This window comes from Falco punctatus (genome assembly GCF_963210335.1).
Source record: "Falco punctatus genome assembly, chromosome: 7".
Lineage (NCBI taxonomy): Eukaryota > Metazoa > Chordata > Aves > Falconiformes > Falconidae > Falco > Falco punctatus.
Genome location: NC_137587.1, coordinates 1,937,434 through 1,962,337, shown reverse-complemented (window position 1 = coordinate 1,962,337; position 24,904 = coordinate 1,937,434). Strand labels below are relative to the sequence as shown.

Genomic DNA, 24,904 nt, shown 5'->3' with positions numbered 1-24,904 from the left:
TTATATTTTTTTTAAATATCTTAGGATGAGCTGGTGTGCCACTTGCAACATTTTGAATGCTTCATCATCCACAACCAAACTCTGAGCTCTTGTGCAGTTAGGCAGCCTGTGTCTTGTAAGCCCTGCCCTGTTCACGTCAGTAGTGAAGGAGCAGGTTACAGCCGGAAGCAGTTTATTTAGTTTCCCAGATTGGTTTCTGTAGGGCCATCCCAAAGAATCCAGAAATGCACCCAACCCAATACCTGAAATAGAACTTAGTCATGCATGGAAGAGTCTCTTCAGTCATACACGCACAAGCTGATGATGCTTTCTCTGTACCACTAATGGACATTTTTGTGGCTGCTGAGCTTTCTGCATGTAATTGGCCATTTCAGTGGCAGCCCAATCACTTTCCCCTGAAAAGCCATTCCCACTGTAGCTGTTGCCTCAGTGACCTGCGTGTAGAAGGGGTATCTAGATCAGCTGTCTGCAGGAAGCAAACCTAGCTGAATCTGTTGTGAAAGAGGAATGCTGCGTGACCTTTAAGTGGGCAGTGCACTTCTAGCTGTGTTGCCTACTCCCTGTCTTTGAAAAGATGCTGGTGATACTGGTAAACGATCAGTTCCTGGCAGGCCAGATCAGCTTCAGGCATAGCCATTGAAGGACTGAAGAGAGCTTGGTATCTTCAAGAGAGAGAATCATCTTTGCTTTTGTCTTTGTAGCATGCCGTGAGGCAGAGGAAGATTTTCTTTCCCTCTCAAAATGTTTTTCTGTGTAAACTATCAAATGTAGGCTCCACCCCAACAAGTATTCAAAATAATAACACAAGTTTGAACTGTGATTACCTTACAAAGAGAGGTCTCAGCTTAGTTAAAATGCATTAAGTTGCATTTGCTGTGGTTCATGAGCATGCACATTGTCTCAAGTGCTGTGACATGGTCATGTGTCCAAATGTAGCAGCCAGATTTATTTTTTAAGGCAATGTAAGTGTTGATCATAACTAAGGGAAGATTGCATTAAAGCTTATTTTACACACCTTCATAAACCTTCAATTAGAAAAGCACATGAACTTTCATACATTCTGAGTTACCTTGGTATGATTAAGATAGCAAAGTTCCTTTAAAGACACAGTCTTACATGGTGTCTGTGTACCAAACATTATAGCCTTATGCAGTGATGGTGCTGAGGAACAGCAAAGTTAACTGGAAGCTGTTTGTATTTAAAAAAAAAAATAATCAGTCTAGCTTTGTGGTCTAGGCTGAGAACAGCCAAAAAATAAACAGAAGTTATTATTTGCTACTTCTAAAAACTAAACAAAAAGAAGTTGCTCTGATTGTGTTAAGTTGCTTTTTCTTTTGTACCAGTGAGCCAAGAAATCAATCTAGCACTGGCTGCATCTTGCTTTGTTACCCATAATCACACCACTCATCTGAAGTGGTCTCGTGGTAGTGATGTCTGTATGTATCAGAACCAACTGCACATCACGGGGGCTGCAGCTTTCTCTTATTCTGCTACTTGCAGAATAAGCACAAAGACAACTTCTGTCAAGCAGAGTTTCAAGAACCTGCTTTTTCCTGGGTTCTAACAATGTCTGCACAGACAAAAATTCTCTTTGCATCGCTCCAGATTGAGGGAATACAGACCAATTCCCAGGGTGGAGAAAATCTGTCTCGGGCCAGAGGAGAGGCATTTCAGGTCTTTGTGCTGTCATAGCTCAGCAGAATAAAACAAAGACAAAGCCTCCTGGTAGGGTATGTAATTAATCTGGACTGCTGCACGCTACTGTGCTGCAGCTTATTACAGCTCTAGTTTAGGACACTCAGCTCATGGCCTGTCCGCCTACATCTTCCACCCGCACTTCTATTTGAACCTCGGCTGTGTTTTTAACAGTGCTCAGAGCTCTTTGTCAGTGTGCTGCTCTCCCTTCTCAAGGAATGTGATACAGGAGTGTTAGCAGGTACCAACCCATGAGCAATGCCAGATCTACAGCCAGTGCAGCTCTGGATTTAGTTCTGTTGTTGTTATTTTACTTACTTATAAATTGAGATTTCAGGAGGGCAGGTGTGTCCCGTTAGCCCCTTACTAAGCCAAAAATGGCATGTCCCTAGTGCTACCATAGATACATATGGACCTGATAAAGACCATTTCTCCAACCTAGTGGGTGAGGCTTAGAGCTTCTTGGAGCAGCCTTAGGACAAGGTATGAGCTGCGCGGCTTGCAAACTTCCAGGAGGCTGTCGCATACAGAAACAGCATGTGAAGGGAAGCAAGCCCTTGCATCACAGTTGTTACCACAGCTTGGATTTTGTCCTCTAGAGATGTGCACAGCCCACAGCTTGTTTACTGACATTTCTGCTGGAAAATAGGAGGGAAGCAAAAGGTAATAATTTTCACCCTGTTACTGATAAAGATGAAAAGACTAATGTATTTAAGGTATTACTGGTCCAGCTCAAGAATTCTTGTTTATTAGTTAACCTGCACATGTTCCTTTTGTTTCAGAGTTGGCCCCTTCTCTCCCTGTCTGACAAAACATGTACTCAAAAGCTAGCCTCGAACATACTGGTACATAGGAGCCCCTCTGGATGTGACTCAGCAACTCGTCTTTTGTGTTTTGAGTGGCAGGCATGAGAGCGTAGGGGCAGGACATAATGTGAGTCCACTCTGCCTAAGCAATCAGCCTCCATTTGCTGTCTTATTTCCTAGCTGCATGTGTCAAGTTACTGACTTGCTGAGAGACTGGATGTAGTTTCCTCTGTATTTTTCCAGCCACGTGTTAGTTGTTGCCAGAAGAGTTTTTGCAGCAAGACAACATGTCCTACTTCACATCTCATTTGTGAGACCTACCTGTCTGCAAGACTCGCTCTGAGATGCTCCCTGCAGGGAAATTGGGAGCAGGTATTTTTTCCCTTCAGTTTTTCTTTAGTGTCTAAAGAGAGAGAAAAAGCAGGCAGTGTACAACTGGTTTTCTCTGTTTCAATATATAAAATAAGCATTTTTCAAACATCTTTTTAAATGATGAGAAAAGTCATTCCCAGACCTTGCTCCTTTAGAAGATGCTTCTAAATCATTAAGTCCTAAGTTCCACAAAAAGGAAAAAATCTCTCTTCCATTAGCATTAGCATCTGTTTCACTAACTTCCCCTTAAGTAGACCAGGTGCACTTGAACATTTTCCTTCCATCCTACTGTATATTTTCTGTCCAACCTTCATGAATAACAGAGGCTTAATAGGACTTTCAAAGTATGTACAACGCTGTAGAGTCAGGTACAGCAGTAACAGGCAAGAGCTCACAGCTGGGTCCCAGCCAGACTGAAACAGGGTGCAGCTTAACAGTAACTGATTTTCCATGTTGATGAGTGAGTGATAACCAATGCCTTGTTTTCTTGTAGTGGACGGAAAGAAAGAAGTCTTGATGAGCTCCTGAAAACTGTATTCAGTGCTCTGCAGCCAGCATGGAAATTCCTAGAAGAAACTAAAGGAAGGGCATCTTGTCCCGTTACCAGTTAACATGCCCTTTTTAAGAATCAGGAAAATGTACAATCTAGCTCCCTGCTATGTGCATAGATCTGGAAGGAGTGGAGACTTCAAACCACTGGTACAAAGTTCACCAACTTGGTGATGTTTCTCAATAACAGTAAGTCCTAAATATATTCTGAAGTGATGTTGCTGATCCTGGTTTTTGTGGGGAAGGTGCATGTTTTCTTGTGACCAAAGCTGGGTGTTCCATGTGGACAAGGTCATTTCTTCTGAGGACTGGTAACTCTCCGGAGACCTTTCAATCGATTAAGCAATTCCGTAATGAAATCCTACAATGAGAATTGGTTGAAGAAGGATGTCATGTTAATTCCAGTGCTCACCAGCCCAAAGAGTTATTCCCACATTCGCCTCCATGTTGAGCAGAAACCAGAATTTTGACATATATTGAGCAAACCTGTCTTTTAGCTTAGGAAAGGAACCTTTTGATGGATGAGGAGAGTCTGAAAGCCCCTCTGCTTCCCTTCCCCTGTCTCCTTCTGGAGCAGCCATGTTTACTTTTTCCCCAGGAGCCAGCCTGCCCCTCTTCATCCCAGAAACCTGCTTTTTCCACCTTGAGATGGCCTCAGGATGCTGTTGTCCTGTTAGGTCCCACTGCTTCCTGTTGCCACCATAACCTCCTGCCCACTTCAACTGCCCTCCCAATCTAGGGCAAAGCAAGCTGTCCTGCTTGTTGAACCTGTAAAGCTCTGTGTTGTGGATTGCAAACCATCTCGGAGCTGTGCCAATTCTACAAGGAAGTGGCTGGCAGAGAAGAGTTGGAGCAAAACACAGGTAGGACTAATGATAACCTGGAGCAGGGGCTGAGGACAGGCAGAGCAGATAGATGAGCAGTTAATGGAGATAAACTCCAACTACTTTGCTGACACAGCCAAGGACTATGAACTAAACTGGACCATCTGGTTATTCCAAGCAGAAGTCAATGTGACTAGTGCAAACTTTACCCTCTGCATGACAAGTAACATCACCATAAAGGAGTGTGCAGCCTTTCTTCACCCAAAGACATAGCTGCATGTCCTTGTAATTAGGCAAGGTCACTGGAATTGTTGTAGCTTGTTACCATTTGTGCTGTGTGGAAGTCCAGCTTCCTCACTTGGATGGTCAGAGGTGGCCTGCCACAGCGTGCTGTGGAAGTAAATGCCAAGGATACATGCCTTTTCAGTCAGTCCCTTCAGAGCAAATCAGTTTGTTTCCTCTGTATGTTTTCTGAAAATAGGCTGCTGTGATCTTTCAGAGGGGCTGCATTCAAGATCACCAGGATGAAACTACATGCTTTGGCCAATGGGGAAGCAATATCTGTAGTTAGCAAGTTCCACGCTGTCTGTTGCCCATGAATCAGTAGAGCAAACTCTGTTCAGTTATCTCTTCGGGAATGTGGGGTTCTTGCCTAAGATCTGAAGTTCAGACACTCTGAAAACTTTTGCTATTGCCAGCCTTGTCTGCTGAACCCCTGCTAGGAGACTTATCTGTAATGATTGCTACAGCCAAGTTTAATTTCAATGATAGTTTTGCATCCACCTCATTTTCTGTATGTTCATCACTGTGCAGTTACGTAGGCTCAACAAGACGTGGCGACTGATGAATGATGTCCAAGCACAATGTTCACATGCAGTGCGTATGACTGAAGCACTGATGGGGGACCCCATTCTGCACAGGTATGCAGTGCTGTGTGGTGCATGCGCTACGCTGCAAAGTACAGGGCTCCACTTCTTTGGGCATTGCGACAGCTTGTGGGATTTCTCTAACTCCAAACCAGTACTTGTAAAGTTTTCATGGGGAAAAAAAATATATGTAAAACTAATTTATGTGGCCACTGCTCAACAACGATCCGCCCAATGCCATCTAGTTCCATCCTACGTTCTTGTCACTCATAACACGAGGGTGGTTTAAGCTAAGAATGCATTTAGTTAAGTGTGCCGAGATGGTCATGTGAGCTGTATCACTGTATGGCTTTTCTACACTGAGAACCAAACAGCAACTCAGGCTTCTCAGCTTAGGATGTCCAAAACAAGGAATCACATTTCTCTGGTTGTAAAGAGTAATTCCTTATTTGCTCCACTAGTCTATCTTCAGCTTACTCATGTAGACTTACATGTATTTTTCTAACACAGAAGAATAAAGTGGCAAATACTTCCCATTGGGATTTAAACAAATCTGCAGCATCATGTTAGGCACAGTAGTATCTTGGCTGTTCAGCCAAACATAAACAAAGACACACTTTTATAGCACAGTATAACACATTGATGTTGCTTCACTCACCTCTGTCGGGCTGGAGCACTCATGGAGGATTTCCTAAAAACCAAGAGGAGTCATTTTAGTGTTTTATGAGGTGACCTATTCTCTCCTCCCTACAAAAGGGGAATATAATCTTAATACATTTGGCAGGCAATGACACAGGGAAGCATCATGCAACACTGCTGACACATATTCTGTACCCCACACACCATTACTTCTCTTTGTGAAGGAAGTCACTAACTTAAAGTCACCAAGTCCCTCTATCTGACCTGTAGTTTTAATTTCTGTTCTTCATTCGGGACCTCCAGGAGATCTTCAAGATCAATTTGTGGTTCAGGAGCTGCTGCATCTGTTTCTTCTCTTAGCTAAAAAGAAAAAAAAAAAACAACCCAGGTAATAAACCTTCAAAGTTCTAAAAAATCTAGAGGCCATCTTTGAAGAACTGAGCAGCTGAGAAGAAAGTAGTTGCAATAATAACACTGTGCTGTGAAGTTGAGGTCAGGATAGAAATCATCTCAAAATAAGGAGGTTCTTATAAAGAGGGCATGGATTCCAGCCTTTCTGTGGTGTCTGCTGCAGCCACGCATGCCGATGTACACGTTCTTCATCTTTTTCTACCTCAACACTTCATCCCACTGCTCAGGGATTTCTGTCCATATGGGAAGACCCTTTAAAGAATCTCCAGCTGTGATTGTCAGCTGCAGTGCGGTGTAAGCCAGCATGGGACAACCCTCGTCTGCGAGGAGTGAACACAAGCGTTCACCCAACAGAAACCCAGTGGGCTTAATCTTAAGAGAGGCACAACTAATAAAAGGAGATTTGGGGCTTTTAGGCTAAATACATTCACATAGTTGGTATTTATAATAAGGATTTTTGCAGTAATGGAGAGGAAAAAAAATACCCTTTTGAAAGGCCTAACAATATTTTGCCAGCTTTCTCTAACAGACGCGAGAGGGATAAAATAGTCTCTAATGTAAGAGAGACCCCAAGCTTTAGTGGTTGGAGTTGTAATCCTGTAAGGCATGGGAGTGTTAGCTGGAAACATTTGTAAATGTTCACAGCCACATTTTAGCTCCATGTGTTTCTACAAGACTGTAAGGCAAGCAGGCTGTGGTTTCCAGTGTGTTTGCAAAGTGAATCTTTGACAGCACAACTCTAGTGATATTTTAAGATAGTAACCAGCAGATTAAGGATACTGCGTTAACAGCGCAGTACGTGATTGTTGGGTAGCATTTATGGATGTGTATGTAAAACATTAGATGATAAAGGCAATACTTACAGGGAAAAAATAAACTTGTTCTGAGCAGTCTGTGATACCAAGCTGGAGGGGAAGTAGAAGGCCTTTGTTCAGCTTAGTTATGCAGCTGACTTAGGGTTAAATGTACTGTACTGTGAGCCACACAGCATTTCCTCTTAAAAGTAGTAGTTTTTATGTGACTGTTTAGACAACAGGTGTTGGTCCAGCCTGGCTTTGTCTAAGAAGCTAAATAGGCAAGGAGGGTGAGACAGGGTGGGATCTGTCTGTGGCTTTCTGGTCCTAGTATTGGATGGTGTTCTGGCTTCCACGTGCAGACAATCATGTTGAAAATTCAAAATCGTCTGAGTCTTAGTTTTGTTGCAAAAAGCCTCATGATGGTAAATAGCATAGCACTGAGATTATCTGGATCAGGGGCTGATGTTTGAACTAGCCTTGCTGGCATTTGAAGCTGCAACGCTGTTTATTTGACTCTGTCACACAGGTTTCTGGAAGACACTGAGGAACATTGCACTGCCAAGGGCAGCTGGAGCAAAGGAAGAAGCTGACAAGGAGGCAATGTAATGGAGTTCTATGGATCCAAGGAAGCCCACACTAGCCGGGCTAGCTAAGTAGTCTTGCCACAACTCACAGAGCAGAGCAGGAGGACCTGCTGGACACCTGAGTGATTACAAGTAATTTACTGTGGCACATGTATTTATTTGAAAAGATCCTATGTAACCCCCTGTTGTACCCTACTAACAGCCTCTGACCTGGCACAGCATCATGTTATGTAGTTCCTGGTAGTAAATCTCTTAGGTTGGTCCAAATACACAAGGAAGTTGGGAAACCTGTTGTGCTGGAGACATGCTAGCAAAGGCAATCCACAGCCAACCTGTTCCTGTAAGGGCATGGCTAGATTTGTAACTAGTGCCTGCTGGGATTTTGTAGCAGGGAAAAAAATATCCCCTTTGGGCAGCTACTCTGATGACAGTAAACAGCTCCTAATTCTCAGAAAACCAGAAGCGATAATGTAACCTGACTTGGTTTTTCTGATACTTTCGCAAGTGTACATCTGTAGACTTGGGCAAGTAAGAGTAGCACACAGGGAGCCTCATCTTGGGTCATGTTACTGGTGGTACAAAGTGCTTCTTGTCTATCAAAAAAAAAACCAACCCACCAACCCAAACCTTCTCTTTAAAACGGCAAAAATTCGCCAAAGGGCAAGACGTTCTGTTACGCAAAGCAGCAGCCCATTCTCCTTGCTTACTTCTGGCAAATCTCAACAGTCAGGCTAAGGGCTCTCTGAACTGAGCCGCCAGCCCCAGGGACAGCCCTTAGAAGCCAATGCAAGCATGGCTGGCAAGTGACACTGTCACTGCTGCTGTTCTTTAGAACAGCATTCACTCCCCAGGACCACCACTCTAGCACTTCGCAGACACACTGAATTTTGCCTGGCTGACTAGGTCTACCGATAACATCTGCTCCTATGTACACTATATAATGTTTCATAATGCATTATCAGCTGAGAATTTATTACTGTCATTTTACGAACTATAGAAAACAATTGGAAATTCACAAGTCTTGAAGAGATTATGAGCTTTTATCCTTTGTCACTTTTACTAAACCTGCTATAAAATTGTTTGGGAAGTCTAAGAATGTTAATTAACACAACACGAGCAGTAGTATACTCATTTTCAGAGGAGCCATGCATTTGCAACAGAATGAAGGACTTTTTTCTCCGTGTTTGTTTTCTGCTGCATATTCTTTGCATATGGCATAAATTAAAACATAAACTATTTTTCCTTCCCAACATGGCATAAGAACCTGATATGTTCCCACAGATATCAGATAGGAATCAGTCACAGAGAAAATGACAATAATAGTAATTATAGTAATAATAATAAGTAACAACAGCATCCACAATCATAAAGATGGCCTCAGAGACTGCTCCTGAAGTTTGGCTCTTCAGCCGAGGAGCTGACGCTGTTCTACATCTCTCAGGCCCAGAAAATCAGCCTGGGCAGGCAAAAGCTTCCCTGTGCCATCACAGCATAGAGCACAGAAATCACCATTCCTGGGCTGTTCTAACATGTCCACTTCCACTGTCGATTGCCATTTGAAACTGCTGGTGCTCAGAGTGGAAGACTCAGAGTGATCATCAGCTCTTTTTTCCTTGGATCTCAAAAATGTGGTTAATGCTCTGCTGGGGTGCAACTACAGAAAATGGCAGAGAGAGCTCAACGGTTTATTTAGTCTGATCCCATCCAGAACATGAATAAGCTGTTTTACGTAATTTGTTAAACCCATCTATGTCTTCTGTTGAAGATATACGGGGTTGTGAGTTAAGAAAGTTGGGTTCTCTTACTGTATTAGCTATTGCCCCACAGATAAAAGAAAAACCCTTAGTCAAGCTATTTAAATGGGTTTAAGACTATGATGTACAACGTGGGAAATCCTTTCATCTTTTCCTGTACCGCACTCCAAAGGAATTATCTCAAACAGGGTAAAGCACTGTCCCTTCTGAAAACTCCCAGTGTTACATGCCATCCATCTAATCACAAAACATGAATAGAAGCAATACTACCCGGGCTAAAAATTCAGTGTACTCATCCAGTGCTGGAATTCATTTTAAATGTCACACCACCCTGAGGAAAAAATGTCGCATCAGCTCAAGTAAAGACTGGTACCATTCTGGAGCTGGACCTAGGCACTCCTGGATCTTTATTAGTGGGACAGCTCTTAGATAGGCAGGAAGAATTAAGGAGGGACTGTTTCTGGTGCAAAGGAAATCTCAGGCAAGGAAGACAGCTCTGGGGGTTTGTGAAGATGAAGGCATCAGATCTCTACATGTAAGGATGGTTTTGGTGGGTTTTTTTCTTTCTTCCCCTGCTGCCACTAGTGTGTCCAGCCTGCAGCTACAGGTACAGCATTGCCTGGAGTGTCTCACCCAAACAGCAGCTATAGCTACGCCCTTGTGACTGTAAGGAACAAGGATACACTGATGGCTCTAACCCAGCTAGCTTAGGCACTGCAGCAAAGCCACTCACCACATAGAGCTCAGCAACAAGAAGCATCCTGGGCCTGTACATGTCTCCAGGTTCTGCTGCTCATGCTGAGCAATAGCCACACAACCCCCAGCAGGTGCAAGACCAGGCAGTGTAAAGATAGTTGGAGTATATCGCTGCAAGCTTCTCTGCCTGCAGGCACACCAGTCAGAGTGCTGTACTAGGTGGCAATAAGATACCCGGTGAAGGCTGAAGATGAGAAGCTCTTCCCAGTCAGGCAGAACAAGCAAACTTCTGTCCCAGCACACAGGGCCACTAGTCCGTTCACCTGGCGACTGAAGCGCTGACTTGCCCCAGCTACTCACCCGGCATTGGTACAGCTCCTGCAGCTGGGCGTTGATCCATTCCTCCAGGTCTAGCCAGCGCTGCAGGTCCTTGCGGTTGTACTTTATGGTTAACTTGCCCAGTTTCCTGTGTGAGGATTCCTCCCCAGGTTTCTCTGGTGTCTGGAAAGTCACCCGGGGCAGTGCGCTGGAGTTGCTGGCCATGCTCACCACCCCTTTCCCTGACAGCAGGAACTCGTCTGCCCCTGGGCTCCCTCACCCCTGTTCTCTGTCCCCTTTCACCAACCGCCTCTCTGCAACTCACAGCAGTAGCTACTCACGGATGCCAGAGGCGGGCAGTGTAGGTGATCCCAGGGAGAGAAGTGGGGGGACCACATGCCAGGGCAGCAGCCAGGCTCTGCAGGCAGAGTTACAGCAGCAGATTCTTGGGTTTCACCATTGGCCGTGCTGACAGGAGCAGGGAGGCAGGCAGAGGAGTTGTTGTAATAACATCTGTTGTTAAAAGAAGCCAAGTGAACCAAGGAATTGATGAACCAAGTCTGTTAATATTTAACGCAAGTCATCTCCAAGAGGTGGGGAAGAAGGAGGTTTTAAATGACTGTTTTCCTACAGGCATAGCTTAAGTGCATGTGCAATTCCAGAGGGCTGAGCCATACATTATGCATTGAATCCTGCTGCATTCAAGCTCCAAGGGCCTCTGTAAACTACTTTGCCTGCAGCTACAGGGTTTAGTTCCCATTGAAATGGCATATTTAGCATTTTCCAGCTGAAGCACCGGATCCAGCACAGGTAAGGAGCGGTCTGGAGTCAGGTGGCTACATCCACTCTTTTACAAGAGTGGGAATACTACGTCAGTGACACTGCAAGCCAAACTTGGGCTCAGTAGTCCAATTTTGCATTATTCTACAATCTCAAATTTATTCCACCTTTCTCAAAAATATCTGTAGAATTCCCGCTGGCCTGAATTTGAGATCATTTGAGGAAGGTGCTTCTGAGATAAAATATCTGTGGTCCTTTTTTTAAAAAAAAAAAAATACAGTATTTGACATGATGACACTGCTGGGGAAGGCCTGTCAAGGGGTATAGAACTATCTTCTTCCCACAGAAAAGTATTTATGGTAAACAGGTTCAGGCTCAACTGCTGAAGTATCATAAACTACTATTGTACTATATAATATCAAATATCATTGCTTGGTTTACAATTTCTTACTGGAAGACAGGTTAAAGGTGTGCAGCGTTATTCCCCTGTGCCATTTTAGAAGAACATGTGTGAGCAGCGCTGTTCGGAGGAACAGAAATCAGGCTGGCTGTGTTTAAGGGGTGCCAGGGCATTGGGATACCTGTGTTCACTCCGGACGCTGTATCACACCTCTTTATTCATCTGTTCCCAAAGCTCTCCAGTGATCTGTCCAGGGAGCTGCCCTATCCAATGGACAAACCAGCTGAGACTCTCCATCATGAAGCAGATCCAGCAATGCCAGTGTCATGATTTATGTGGAAAAAGCAAGTAAGTCTCTCTGCTGCTCCTGGCAGCCAAAGTACTTCCAGTTTGGAGACCAAGAGCTAGAGAAACCAAAGGAAAAGCAACCAGCCCTTCTCCCATTGCAAGCTGCTGCCAGGCAGCATGGGGAAATCCTGCAGGGTGGCTGGTCTCCTTTGGAAGTCATTCCCACTGCCCCTGCCAAAGCCACATTCCTGTGCCCAGAGGGATGGCGGTACAGCTAGCCAGCAACATCTTGTACGTAGGGCGATGGAAAAATGGCCAGGGCCATGCCAGTCCATCTTTTCATCCTGAATATGAGCAAAAAAATAAAAGCCTTTTCTGACAGAAAGCTCCACAAAATGCTGATCCTGAAACTTACTTCCACATCAGTGAGGGATAAAGTATTAAAATATACCTGACACTGTTACCATCTTCTCTGCTTTTCAGACAGCCTAAAATTTCTATTCAGAAGACAGCTGTCAGCTATTTAAGCAGCTTTACCCTTTTTTCCTTGATGCTTGGCTGTATCCTCCCTCTAATCTCGCTCCTGAACCCATCTCATTTGACCAAAATTTCCCAGAAAAATCCGTGTTGTGAGAGGCTCAGAGCGTACTCAGTGAATGCAGATTCTTGAGAGATTCTTAACTATTAGAAACCTTGCAAAACCCACTGAACATCCTATAATGTGTTTACAACTCTTGACTTTTCAAAGGTTAATATGCAGGCCCAACACAGGCAGATGTTCAAGGTAGCTCTGGACCAAAGGGCACACACTGCCCGGTGTCAGGTTCTCGTCTCCAAATAGAAGTGTTCTATTTTGGTGTTCATGGACTGACCTTTTTTAATAGGGGAGAACAACCTTGGTCTCAAAGAACTGCAGACAGGCTGACGTTAAGATCTGAGAAAGAGGACCAGACTTACAAGAGAAGTTACATGGCATCCCTGAGCCAGTCTACAAATTTGCAGCGGCTGAAGGGCTGGCAGGGAAGTTGCCTCTGTCGTCCATTCCCTGTGCTGACCCTGGTGTGCTTTGTTGAGCAGTTCGATTCAACTCGACATGAAAGATGGGGTTTGCCCTGTTAATATTCTCCCAGAATAGTTGAATTTATGAAGCACGGGATCCACAGGTCACAGGACAGGTGTGAGGAAGAGGGAAAGGGGAATATAAGGTGCCCTCATGGCTCTTCAAACAGCTTGAGCTGCTGTTGATTTGTAACCTCACTTGATCATGAGCAATGCACTGAGATACCAGATCAGAAAAGGTCCATGGGCAGGCTCACCCCACCACCCGTACATTATTGACAAAGTACTAAGCAGACCCTGGTGCCCTAGTGCTGCTCTGTCAACGTCACCCTACAGTGGCATAAAGCGTTCAGAGGGTGATGTCTGAGGCCACCTCAGGAAAGCTGTAAACCAGAGTGAGCCAGATTGCAGGATGTTCATCATACTGCTTTGGCTTATATGAGCTTAGTCATGAATTGTTTGTAATGAGAAGGTGGCAATATAGAAATAAATGTTTACAGATAAAGTAGACCTCCCCCAGTAATAAACTATTTTGATCTATCATTGAAGCAAGAGGAAGAAGTGTGCCAGATCGCTCTGTGAGGGTGTGGTACATGTTCCTGCAGGGACAGGACTGGGTGCTTCGTACAGGGTAAGCTGTATCGATCCTTTGAACAAGGCAGCACCTCCCGCGGGTGCACCAGCCACCTGCCGTGCTGTAGGTGCCAGCTGCCACCAAGCAGGAAGCAGCTGCGTGACTTTGCACAGTGCTGCACCCCGTCCTGTCCTTTCCTTGGATCCGCGTAGCCAAAGGGACAGAAGGACATTCACCATTTTGTTTGGACACACACAGTGAGGGGCATCTCGGGGATCACGGGCATAGAGGGGAGAGGTGATCTGATTTTCAGACTCGTTATCTCTCCTTACAGCCTTGGGCATACAACCTGGACCAAAACCATCTCATCAGACAACATGTTTTTTCACTGCGCTGCGCACACGTAAGCTCCAATGGTTCTCCTGCAGCAGTTGCTGGTGATCACGTCCTCTGCAAATCTGCTTATCATTTATGTAGGGAATAAAGGGGGGTTAAATGTGGCCAACACATTTGAGCATTACACTAGAACACTGTGTCTCAGTTTCCATGTGTGTGACCAGGGGTTGCTGCTTCTCCAGGCCTGCCCCAAGGGTGAGGTTTTGCCTCTAAAAGGGGCGGGGGGGGGGCTTTGATATTGTGGAAATGGGCTTTTGTGACTGCCTGTGGCCCCAGAGAGGGCCACCAAACCAATCTGAGCATCTGTGTCACAGTGTCAAGCAGTTGTGATGCTGATCCAGGCAGCAGAGCAACCAAGTGCATGAGGCAGATCTGGTTACGCTCCTCTGTCCTTGGAGCTAATAATCTCCGTCCCACGCCTGTGACCCAGGCTGGTGCTTCCCTTTCTCTCTGAGCTGATGACTGCCGTGCATGCTCAATAATTCAGCAGGGCCCCAGCTCATCTTTCCAGAGAACCAGGTCGGCCCCTTTCCCTGGAGTCCCAGCCTAGAGAGGAAGAATGTTTCCCTTCAAGACAGACAGAAGCCACTCTCCACCTGTTTTAGAAAATAATCACTTTCCCTAGGGTTGCAAACATGATAGTTAACACAAATTAAAACAGGGAAGACACCAGATGTGACTGTATCAATATTACATTGATGCTGCGAGGTAAAGAGGTTCTGCACCCTCCTGTGAGCAGGAACAGTCACAGAAAAAAAAAGTTGTGGAGATCAGATGTAGCCAGGGCTGGAGATTTAAAAAATGTGAGCAACCCCAGTACACCCAGCATCTTGACGTCATCCACTTCCATCATTCCCCAGTGTCTCCACAGGAGTGTGGAAGCCAGAAAGGCTGCATTGTTGCCCCAGAGCTCTAGCAAGGAGAGGGGGAGCACATCAGCTCTCACCTTCGACTCCTGGAGACTGAAGGAAGCAGCCAGGGGTTTCCAGCTCACAGTTCCCAGCTCTCACTTGAGCAGTGCTGCTACCTTCCCACCAGCACGCGGAGGCGAGCCTGTACACTCTTCAGTCAGGCGATCGGTGATCAGTCTTGCTCCTCTCCCCCAGCAGTCTCACCTTTCATAAGGCAATGAAAGGGCAGTGAGAAGGAGGAATGCTGAGATAGAGGAAAACATTTCTCAACTTAGTATTTGACTTTTGACTAATCAACCCAAAATTGCACTATTTGGCACCACCTCAGAAAATAGAAAGGTCTCAGCGATAAAGATAAGAGGCCACATGAGCTAGCCTGCCTGCCTGCCTGCCTCCTGCCTCTGCTACTGGCAGCCCAGCGAAGGCATAAAGGCTCGTGGCTCAGCAGCAGCTGCGAAGGGTAGATGTGAAATAGTTCTACTTACTGCTTTGGCATACCGGAGGAGTAGCGCACCCTGGACTCTATCCTTATTTAGGCAATTAATTCTGCTGATCTGCATCCATCCACTGACACCCTGGAGGCAGTGACATGAGTAAGCATCTGCACTGAGGAGGAAGAGCCCCCCCACCTGCCCCTTGAATGCTTGGGTGAAGCTGGCAACGTGAATTAGATGCCATATGGATTATTTGGGGATCTTCGAAAACCTGTCCAGGTTGTTTTCTTGCCCTCCCTCCTGTGTTGCTTTGCTGTTTCCCTACAGAAAGAGGCCTGTGGCACTGAAAGCATTATCGGTGTTTCCATGTGGCGCGGAGGTTTCAGCAGTAGTTGAATGGTAGGGCTGGAGACGGGAGAGGCGCTGGCTGAATAGACAAAGGGGATCTTCCTGGTTTTCCAGCCTGCTTTTAACGTTTCAGGCTTGCAGAGGACACCTGTATAGTTCTTGCACCAAGGAGTTTATTGTGACCCAAACTCTCGGAATGGTGCAGTTACACTGGCAGGGACTCTGCTGCTCACACCTGCAGGGAAATTGCCATCTACAAACACCGGGGAGAGCAGCCTTCCACGGGAGGCACTGGCAGCTGGCCTGAGAGTGTTGGAAGTCAGAAGGTTCCCAGGGATGCAGTCACTGTAGGAAGTGATGGAGCAGGAGAGACCTTGGGGAATCCCACAGCTGATCCTGTTCCGCTCACGGGTGCTGTGAAGAACAGCTCAGGTTGCGTGCAGGGACTTCAATGGAAAATGCTGAGTTTATTCTAGTTCCTGCAAACTGAAGTTTGCTTCACATGTCCATACCTACCTCCCTGTAAAAGCCTAGTGCAGACAAGACAAAAATGCAGATACTTTCTCAGTGTAATTAGTCTCAACACTATTCTCCCTTTTTCCTTTTCCAGTGTTCCTGCCCTTAAGGGTTTACCTTGACCAGCAACATTAAAATAAAAGCCAGTGCCATGCAGGGCTGTAGACGACAACTTCCCCAAAGAAACAATATACCCTGATTGCAACTCCCTTCCCCAAAGCTACCCTCAGCACAATGGGAACGGCTCTCGGGAGGACTCAGCAGCCTGTCATCCTTTCCCTTGCTTCGCTCCACAGGACCAGTGGTTAGTCATGGCCCGATGAGGTCCCTCCCTGCCTCCTTCCTCTGCCACATCTTTGTGCTGTCACTTGCATCCTGGTCTCACCCCTAAACCACACCAGGAGGTTTAACCTGAGGCAAATACAACAAAACAAGCAAGCAAGCAAACCTGTCTCCCAAGCGTTAATTATACATGGAGCGGTCCCCAGGTGAAGCGCAGCAGAATGGAGCTGCCTGCAGCAGCCGGTGGCACAAGCTGCTGTCAGGAAGTCATTGCGGAGGGTGATGCCATGGAGCTGGGCTGCACAGCGGGGCAAAGGGGACCTGGCCCAAATCTTCCTCATTTTTCTGCCTGTCGGGGTCACTTCCTTCTGGAAGGTGGGCATCCACCTGCCTGATTGGATAGCAATCACAGGAAGGCAGCTGACGCAGTCTCTGGCACCAAGTTTCTTACTACAAGCCATGCGTGTCTAAAAGATCTTACAATCTTAGTCAAATATTAAACTATGCTGGGGTTCAGCCCCCAAGTCACCTCCTGAATAGTTATTGCTAGACAGAAGGCAGACACTTCTCAAAGACAGACAAATATTAACGATGACTCAATGTTTCAGGACCCCTTAAAAACACTCCCAAGTCATAAAATCACACACCCTACTTTCTCTTCATGCTGACATGAATAACGCACGGCTCAGCTGAAGTCATGGGAAATGATTCGTTCGGCAGCAGATGAGGGCTGCGATGGGATTTCTAGGTTAGGAGGGCAGAGAGTAAGTTACTGAGCTGGAAGGAACGCTGCTGCAACACAGAGGTTCCTAGTAGAAGTCCTTGATCTTGGGACTAATCTCAATTAAAATTTTAATTACTAAACCTCTCCAGAAGAAACTAAGCCTATTTAGAAACTGTGCTACTGGCACGGAGGTGGGATGCAGCCCTCCTATGCTGAAGGACCAAAACCGTGATTTTTAAAGGTCAAATAAACAAGACAGACCCATCTGCTAAGCAGAAAAAAAAAAAACAAAAATGGGTCAAATTTAAGAATACAGAGAATATAAAAAGTAATATCACATACTGAGGAAATTGTCACAAAAAAAATTTAGCTGGGGGCTGAGCAGGTGAAAATGGCAGAGGGAATGAGACTAAGATCCATAAAACATGTACTGTTCATAAGGTGGCTCTGCAGTGAGACTACGAATGATGCTAATATGCTCCCAACATGTATTCAGCGATGTATTTCCCACAGAGAGAGAGAATAAATACTCGGTAATGGTGATCCATTCTTTAGGCTGTGGCATAGAATTCTGCAGCACGTATTTAATAATAAAATCCCTGAAACCAGAAAATGTGCAGAAAAAGCCACTAGGATAACAGAGGGGAAATGGAGACTGTACCACAGAAGAAGTGATTGAAAGGTCATGGCTTGCTCGTGCTGGCAAACTGAAGAAGGATGTGATTTCACTAAAATACATACGGCTGAAGAAGGCAAAAGGAGAGAAGACTTTGAAGTGAAAGGACAATACTGAGCAGGAAAACAATATAAAGTGACTAAATACATTTAGGGTGAGCAGCAGCAAACCTTGCAGCAGGACTTTAGCACAGCCTTCTGCTGAGAGTAAAAGGTAGCAAAGCCCCCTAGTCTAAAGGCTAGGCTGGATGAGCGTATGAAGGGGCTCGTCCTTTCACAAACATTAAGAAAAAAAATAAATAAAAGGGAGGGGCTAGAGATGCCAATCAAGGAGCCCTCCCAGCTCTGTGTCTGTAGGAGTTGTGGTACCTGGCGCAAGCAGAATAGACTTCATGTCCTTCAGGTTTGCAGGAAGCCCTTGACAGAGATTTTGTAACACCACCACGGCCGAGACAGATGGGGTTGTTGCCAGTTAGACAAAAATACCAACCCAGACCGTGCAGGGGCAGTTCTGCTAGTGCAGGTACCCAAGTGTGGCCACTGGTTTGCAAGGAGGATGGGGCCACCTGCTCCCTGAGCTGCACGCTCCTGTGTCCGGGAACTGCACCGAGCCTCACCTGCCTCCAGACTGAAGGCTTTAAACGTTTTTCCAGGAAAAAGTCTCCTCCAGGTTAAATACAAGAGAGACTCCCAGCAGAGTCCCTCAGGCAGTGCAGAATAAAAGGAGACGACCTTGCTGTCTCTTCATTTCTCCTGCGTGTATTTAGAAGTGCGGGACAGCGAGGTGAGCTCTCCCTTCGCTGCTTGCACAGCCTGCAGCAGGTCCCAAAGGCGTACAGAGATGGGGTCTGGGTGGGGACTGGGAGACACCCATGCTGCTTCTGGCAAAGATCCATATAGCCAGCATGGAAACCAAGCATCGCTCCGCTCTGCAGACATGCGTGTTCCCCGCTGCCCTGCCATCTATTGTCATGCTTTAGGCTTTGCCTGGTTGGTTTTTTTTTTTATACCCTACCACAGGCAGATCAAAGCAACTCCCTTTCCCAAACAGAAGTCAGTACTGCACACAAATGTCAGCATCAGGCCATAGAATGTTATGAGAGGTATTGAAAAGCAGTGTTCCCACATTGCATTCCCATAGCGTTTGTCTGTGACAGCCAGGAGGGGGAAACGTGTCTCTAAGGACCATCAATAAATCCTGTGAGGGTAATGAGGCTGCGTCAGAGGTACAGAAAGAAGCAGCAAGAACTGAAACACTGGACACCAGCCTGGTCCCCAAAACTGCAAAGCCAGCTGCTGTTTGACATGTAGCTGCAGCTCACCATCTTTTTTCAAAGATCTGCCACTCAATAGCATCTCACACTTGCTGCTGTTGTTTTAAGTGACGCAATATTTCATTCCAAGTACTGTCCCAGCAAATTACAAGCCCTCCCTGTTTTCCTAAGGACTACAACAGCGGGATAAGGACAGTTTACCCAGGGGCTTTAGAACTGTTTACAGGCAGAGGGGGCGGATGACACAGGTGTACCTGTTGAACAGAGGAATTTGATCATGGATCTGCAAGTAGAAATGGGAAGGGAGAAAATACACTGACGTTTTGCCAGGCAGCCTCCGTGTTCCCATGGTCCCAGACAGCACTGTCCTGCGAGGCAAGGGCACTACAAACGGACCGCGACCGACCTACACGAGGATGAGGAGAGCGGCAAAATGGTGCTCATCAGTGGGGGGTGATAGCTAAAAGTTGTCACTGCGGTGGTGGTGGTGGCGGGGCTCCTGCCACGCTGGCAGCCTCCAGGCATGCTACCAGCTGCTTTCACCCAAAAGGAGCATTGTGTCCTGAGAGCAGGGATTTGATGATTTTGAGGTGCCTGCACTGAGCATGAAACCTCTCACAGCCACAATGGCGGTGGGCACTGTAGGTGCGGCTGCAAGGTCAGCTCAGTTGGGTTAGCGAGACCTGGGCTAATGGTGGTCCGTGCCACGCAGCTGGCCATGCCGAGACCCGGGCTAATGGTGGTCCGTGCCATGCAGCTGGCCACGCTGGAGCACGAGGGCTAGTGCTGGGGGTACACAGGCCACGTGCTTCCTAGCTTTCAGTTCCTTCGAAGCATTCTAAGCACAGGGATGCAGCAAGCACCTGGCTGGTGGGATGCTCATCTGGAGTGGGTGCCCTTGCAGCTGCGCGAGCGAGAGTAGGGCTCTGGGCTCCCACGGGGAAGGAGCCTTGCATCCCTCTGCCAGAGCGCTGGAAGATGGTATCAGCCCGGCTCTCCTCCCCTTCCTCTTACGCAAGGCAGCATGCAGGGGAGTGACTCGGTGGTTTTTTTTTTCCTCTCACAGGTACTTTTCACTTCCTGCACTCCCCTGCCTTTGTCTGCGCCGGAGGCAGCTGGAGGCGCACCTGGGGGTGAAGGTGCGGGAGGACGAGGGGGACACCCCGCTGCCAGCATCGGCTTCACCGGAGACCATCCAGGTCAGGGGCTGAGCGTGTGGCTGGGGATGGGGTCGCAGCGCTGGGGGGCACATTGCCCCCCTCCCCCGGGCACGCGGGGATCTGGAGCACAGGCTCAGCCGCAGTCCGGGTCCCCGCTCGCCCCAGGGTGGCATGCACCGGGCCCGGGCCCTCTTGGCTTCACCTGTTTTCTCCCTTATTTTAGGAGAGGATTAAGGTCTCGGGGCAGTGAGGATCAGGGTGCCAAGATGACCAAAGGGAGTCCGGGTCCGTGGTTTGTGCTCTGGGTCTGCGTGGTGCTGGCAGTGGACCTCGGCGAAGGGCAGGAGGAAAAACCCTTCGGTGAGAAGTGCCTGGATGACTTCACAGCAGGGGAGCCAGATCTGGTGCTGGATACAGACGCCTCCGTCCAGAACGGAGCCACCTTCTTGTCATCCCCCATGGTCCATCGGAGCAGGGACTGCATGAGAGCCTGCTGCAAGGACCCTGCTTGTAACCTGGCTCTCGTGGAGCAGGTCCCGGGCGCGGAGGAAGATCACATCCAGGGCTGCTTTCTCCTCAACTGCCTCTACGAGCAGGCTTTCGTCTGCAGGTTTGCCAGGAAGGTCGGCTTTCTCAACTTCTTGAGGAAGGACGTGTACGATTCCTACCGAGCAATGCAGGATCGCAGCTCTAGTGGTAAGGTGCCCGCAATGGGGCTGTGCAAACGGGGGCTGGAAGCGCAGCTCCTCCAGCTGTCCGATCTGCGGCTGTGCTGCCAAATGGTCGGGAGAAAGCCGTGTTAAAGATGGGGTTTCAGTATGTCCCTCTGCTGCAAAGGTTTTCCCCTAACTTTGGTAAACTCAATTCAGATCTGTGCCTCAGTTTACCTATTAGCAAATGGAGGGGGGATCGTTCTTTAACCTATTTGACGCACATGGAGTGAGTGTTTACGGAACGCAGGCTGAGTTTTTGATACTTGACAATTTAGAGAAAAAGGTATTGTTTTTCTTCTCCCTCCCTCCAGGCCTTTGAGGTTGGAAAGTGAAATCCTCTAAAAATCTACACATCACCACGATTTAAAGGGCCGCATTAATCTCTTAATTGCTCAGGGGCTGGAGGCAGGACGCAATCCACTTACCTTTCATTTTGCCACAGCCTGAATCTCGTGAGCAGCAGCCTGGACGGTGAGGTGTCTTGGTATCGCTCTGCTTATCGGGGCTGGTCCTTGCTGCTGGCAGAGGGAGAGGGAGCTGGGGGAGGCTGCTTAGAAAATTCCCCTTTTGGAGGTGGATTACCCTTCCCCAGCCTCTGGTTCCCTGCTCTGAAAGATTGCACCCAGATCCAGAAAACCAGGTGGAAAACAGACTACTCTGGAGCTGGCTGCCTGCCACACGCTTTACCGCCTCCAGAGATGTGCGGTGTGTTCAGAAACGCTGAAAACATGGCAGTTCCTCCTTGTGCCTCCTTCTTCCATGTTTTGGAGGAAGGCTCAGGAGGCTGGGGCTGGGTCTCTGGCAACCATAACCAGTTGATGGTATGTTGATGCCTGGGCAGGGCTGTTGGTTGAGGGGGTATCTGTAGGGGTAATCCTCCTCACACCCCCCACCAGCCCACCCATGGCAGGGAAGGATCTGTGGAGATGACATGTGCCCAGGTGGGTGCATGGGCTTGGGCTCGATGGCACAAACTGAATAGGTCTTTGATCTTCTGCTGGGATGTGCCAGCCTGTGAGCCTTGTAGGTACTGGAGGTGTGAAATGGCACCAGACCCCACACTGACCACTTCATCCATCCGGAGAAGTAGTGCGGGGGGGTTCAGAGCAGGGCACAGCTCCTTTGGACCAGCCTTTGGGTGTCGCTGGTTTGAAGAGCAGTGTGGCAGGAGCGGTTCTCCTGTCCTCTGTCCCTCCTAGTTCCTTCCCACTGCACTTTAGGGCCTTCTGGTAAATCTGTCTCACTGTGGCAGTAGTTGTCCTGTGTCTCCATTCCAGGCTCAAAATCCTTTCCACGGGAGCTGCAGTTAGCCAGGAACTGAAGCCCCACATCCGCAGGGCCGGAGGGGCGTGCTGGCAGCTGTCTGAACTCCTACATGCTTTGTAGGAGGAAAAGGGTATGCATCATCTCCAGTACATCCTGATTTCACAAGATTAGATTAAAATACAACGTACTGTTGAGCAATTCAGTCTCTCACCTCTGTGGACTAGCACCACATACAAGGAGACTGCAACCCCCTCCTCACTTGGCTGGTCCCAGGGCCTGGCATTGAACGTGTGTGGGTCTCTAGGAAGTGTCCCTGGGTCCCTGAGCTCTCTGTGCCACCAGCAGTGCTGTGTCTGCCAATCTATGGCACCTAGCTGGAGCATCCTACCCACCGACACGCAGGACCTGCCTTGCAAACCATCCCTAATGCTCCTTTTGCAGAAGCTGGGATGGCTGCAGTGGAGCAGGAAGACCCAGGAGGGCTTATCAGTGAGAAGTGAAAAACATGTCAGCAATGCTGTTAGGGATACTCTGCCTGCCGAGGCGGGCATGCCCCTCCTCGCTCACGTGGGCTTTGCACCACGCTGCAGGTGCACGAAGGGCTTGGTCCCTCCTGCACCCCATGGTTGAACCCTCAGAGGGTGCAGGGTACCAGGCAGGTCTCCAGCTGCAGTGACAGCCACTGGGAAGCTCGCCAGTTCGTGTTTGATCAGGCTGCAATGTTCATGCTGTGCTTCGGTGGGAAATGCCTTTCCCTCCTCTCCTAAATTCTTAGGCATTGTCTTTAACTGATCCCAAAAGCTTTCTGACTCACACTGAATGACGCCGGGGGGCTGGCAGGAAAAGATATGAAGGACTGCTACTATTTATTAATCCAGAGCTGAAAAGGGATTATCTTACTGGAGGAATAGCAAATAATAACAAGGGCTAGATCAGACCATACAAGCTGGACCCTCCTCCCCACAGTGGTGGTGATGAGATGAGACATTTAAGGATGCAGATCTCAATTTTGGTTCAGACCCCAGTAAAAAAATCCAAACCAAACCCCCTAGCCCCTCCAGCCATGATGCTGGAATGGAGCCGGCGCAGGAGGAAGGGCCCGTCCGGGCAGGAAGGCAGGTGCCTGGCTGTCACCGAGGGGAGCGGGGAAGGGCACCAAGGGGCAGGAAGCCAAAGGAAGGAGCCTCTGGGCACCGAGCCTGTCCCCTGGCAGCGTAAGGAAGCTCTACAGCATTTTTTTTTCCAGATCTTTGGGGATGCCTGAAGAGGCCAGGTGAAAATAGTGTTAAGGAAGCTTGTTTCCAGCATGTCAGGTTTTCCTCCCAAATGTTCATAGGCAAAAAATCTTGGTCCAGGTTTTGAACTGGAGACAAAACTGTCTTGTCTTCCTGCTGTTGTGCTTTATCGCTGTTAAAATGTGAAGCTCTGTGGCTGCTCTGGAGCCTAGGTTATTCTCAGCCCCCTGAGGCTGGTTCTAAAGGTCTGCAGGAAGCTTATATGCTGCTTTATCATCCATCCCTTTCCTTTATGTGCTGCTGTCAGGTGTCCTAGGAGCCTTTAGGGTATGTCCATGTGGCAATCTTCAGATGTCCTCTGCAATAATGAGGATTAAAAGCATGGTTTTTCTAGTGAATAGTGAAATATATCTTTAGTGGTCCCAGTGGGTGACATTAAACAAAAAACCCATGCGTTGCAAGACCCACACTACTACTACAGGGAGCAGACCTGTTGAATTAAGAGGTTTATGTATGTTTAGGAGACTAGATAACACTTGAAAGAGACAGCACAGCTGGGGGCTGCTGAATTGGCAAATTTAATCCTAGAGCGTTTCCAGAGCCTGATGGAAGTAGCTGGAAGCTGGGAGAGCCTTGTGCGGGAAGCACTGTGCATGCTCGCCCTGTTCTGGCTCTTGCTCGAGCATCCACAGTGAGACCGTGGGCAACTGCACGCAGGGAGGGAGGCACCCTTGCTGTAACCCACAGTGGCCACTCTTACGGTGTTATGACTTCAGAAAACCCTGTGGGTACAGGCAGCAATGAGTGCAGCTGAAAACTGGCTGCTGCACATCGTCCGAGTGTACTTCAGGTGTTTTGGAGAAAAAGAGCTTCTGAGCCCTTTATAAGCTGGTGACGACAGCTTGGCTCTGTCCCTTGCCTGTTCCAGCTAACGTACAGCCCAGAGCCTCCGATGTGTTTGTTAAAAGGCAGTATCCCCTTAAACGATTCCCCAGCCTGAACTTTGGTGCGAGTTTTGTGCCTGGCTCATTCGGGAGGGGCAGGCTCACCATGCACTTTATTGCTAATAATGGAGCTCAGTGTCTAAGTAACTACCCTGAGTTTATTCTGGTCTAGGCAAACCAGTTCTGGATGTGAAACTGGAAAATAACCTCCCTGAACCTTTGTCCGTTTCTTGAACTGAACCTTTTGTGGTGGTTGTGAAATGCTCAGTGACGCTTTCCTCCTCCTCCTCCTCCCGAACTCAGGGCTTGTGAGTGGGAGATGGGAACGCTGGGGAACCACAGGATTCGGGATGTGTCCGCTCCTGCCTCACTGTGGAGGGAGATTTGCAGGTTAAAACTCTGGTAGTGCAAAAAGGAGAGCTCCCCCAGTCTGAAGCTCATCTCGCTCTGAATGTCTGGTCCCGAGCTGGTTTCCATCCCGTTGGCCCAGCGCAGCTGAACGGAGCGGTGCTGGGATGCGGCTGGGCTCAGACAGGTCCGATCACTGCTCCCCAGGGCCGATGCCGTTCAGCCCAGCACCAGCTGCTCGTCCTCCCTGGCCCAGCTGCAGCCAG

The 24,904-nt window shown here is 47.9% G+C and overlaps 2 protein-coding genes across 2 annotated transcripts in view; one reads left to right on the top strand and one right to left on the bottom strand.

Annotated features, from left to right (window-relative positions):
* Nucleotides 1-3,668: 3,668 nt before the first annotated feature.
* Nucleotides 3,669-10,536, bottom strand: PPP1R14D (protein phosphatase 1 regulatory inhibitor subunit 14D; the record flags this gene model as incomplete). Its single annotated transcript, XM_080395965.1, has 4 exons — nucleotides 3,669-3,783; nucleotides 5,771-5,803; nucleotides 6,016-6,111; nucleotides 10,354-10,536. The coding sequence occupies 4 exons, from the start codon at nucleotides 10,534-10,536 to the stop codon at nucleotides 3,715-3,717; spliced, it is 381 nt and encodes a 126-aa protein (XP_080252091.1). The 3' UTR covers nucleotides 3,669-3,714.
* Nucleotides 10,537-11,725: 1,189 nt separating this feature from the next.
* Nucleotides 11,726-24,904, top strand: part of SPINT1 (serine peptidase inhibitor, Kunitz type 1) — a 34,115-nt gene continuing 20,936 nt past the window's right edge. The window contains exons 1-3 of the mRNA XM_080395941.1: nucleotides 11,726-11,839; nucleotides 20,039-20,171; nucleotides 20,356-20,828. Of these exons, the coding sequence (XP_080252067.1) occupies nucleotides 20,399-20,828 (430 nt within the window). The 5' untranslated portion in view covers nucleotides 11,726-11,839; nucleotides 20,039-20,171; nucleotides 20,356-20,398. The remainder of the gene's footprint in view (nucleotides 11,840-20,038; nucleotides 20,172-20,355; nucleotides 20,829-24,904) is intronic.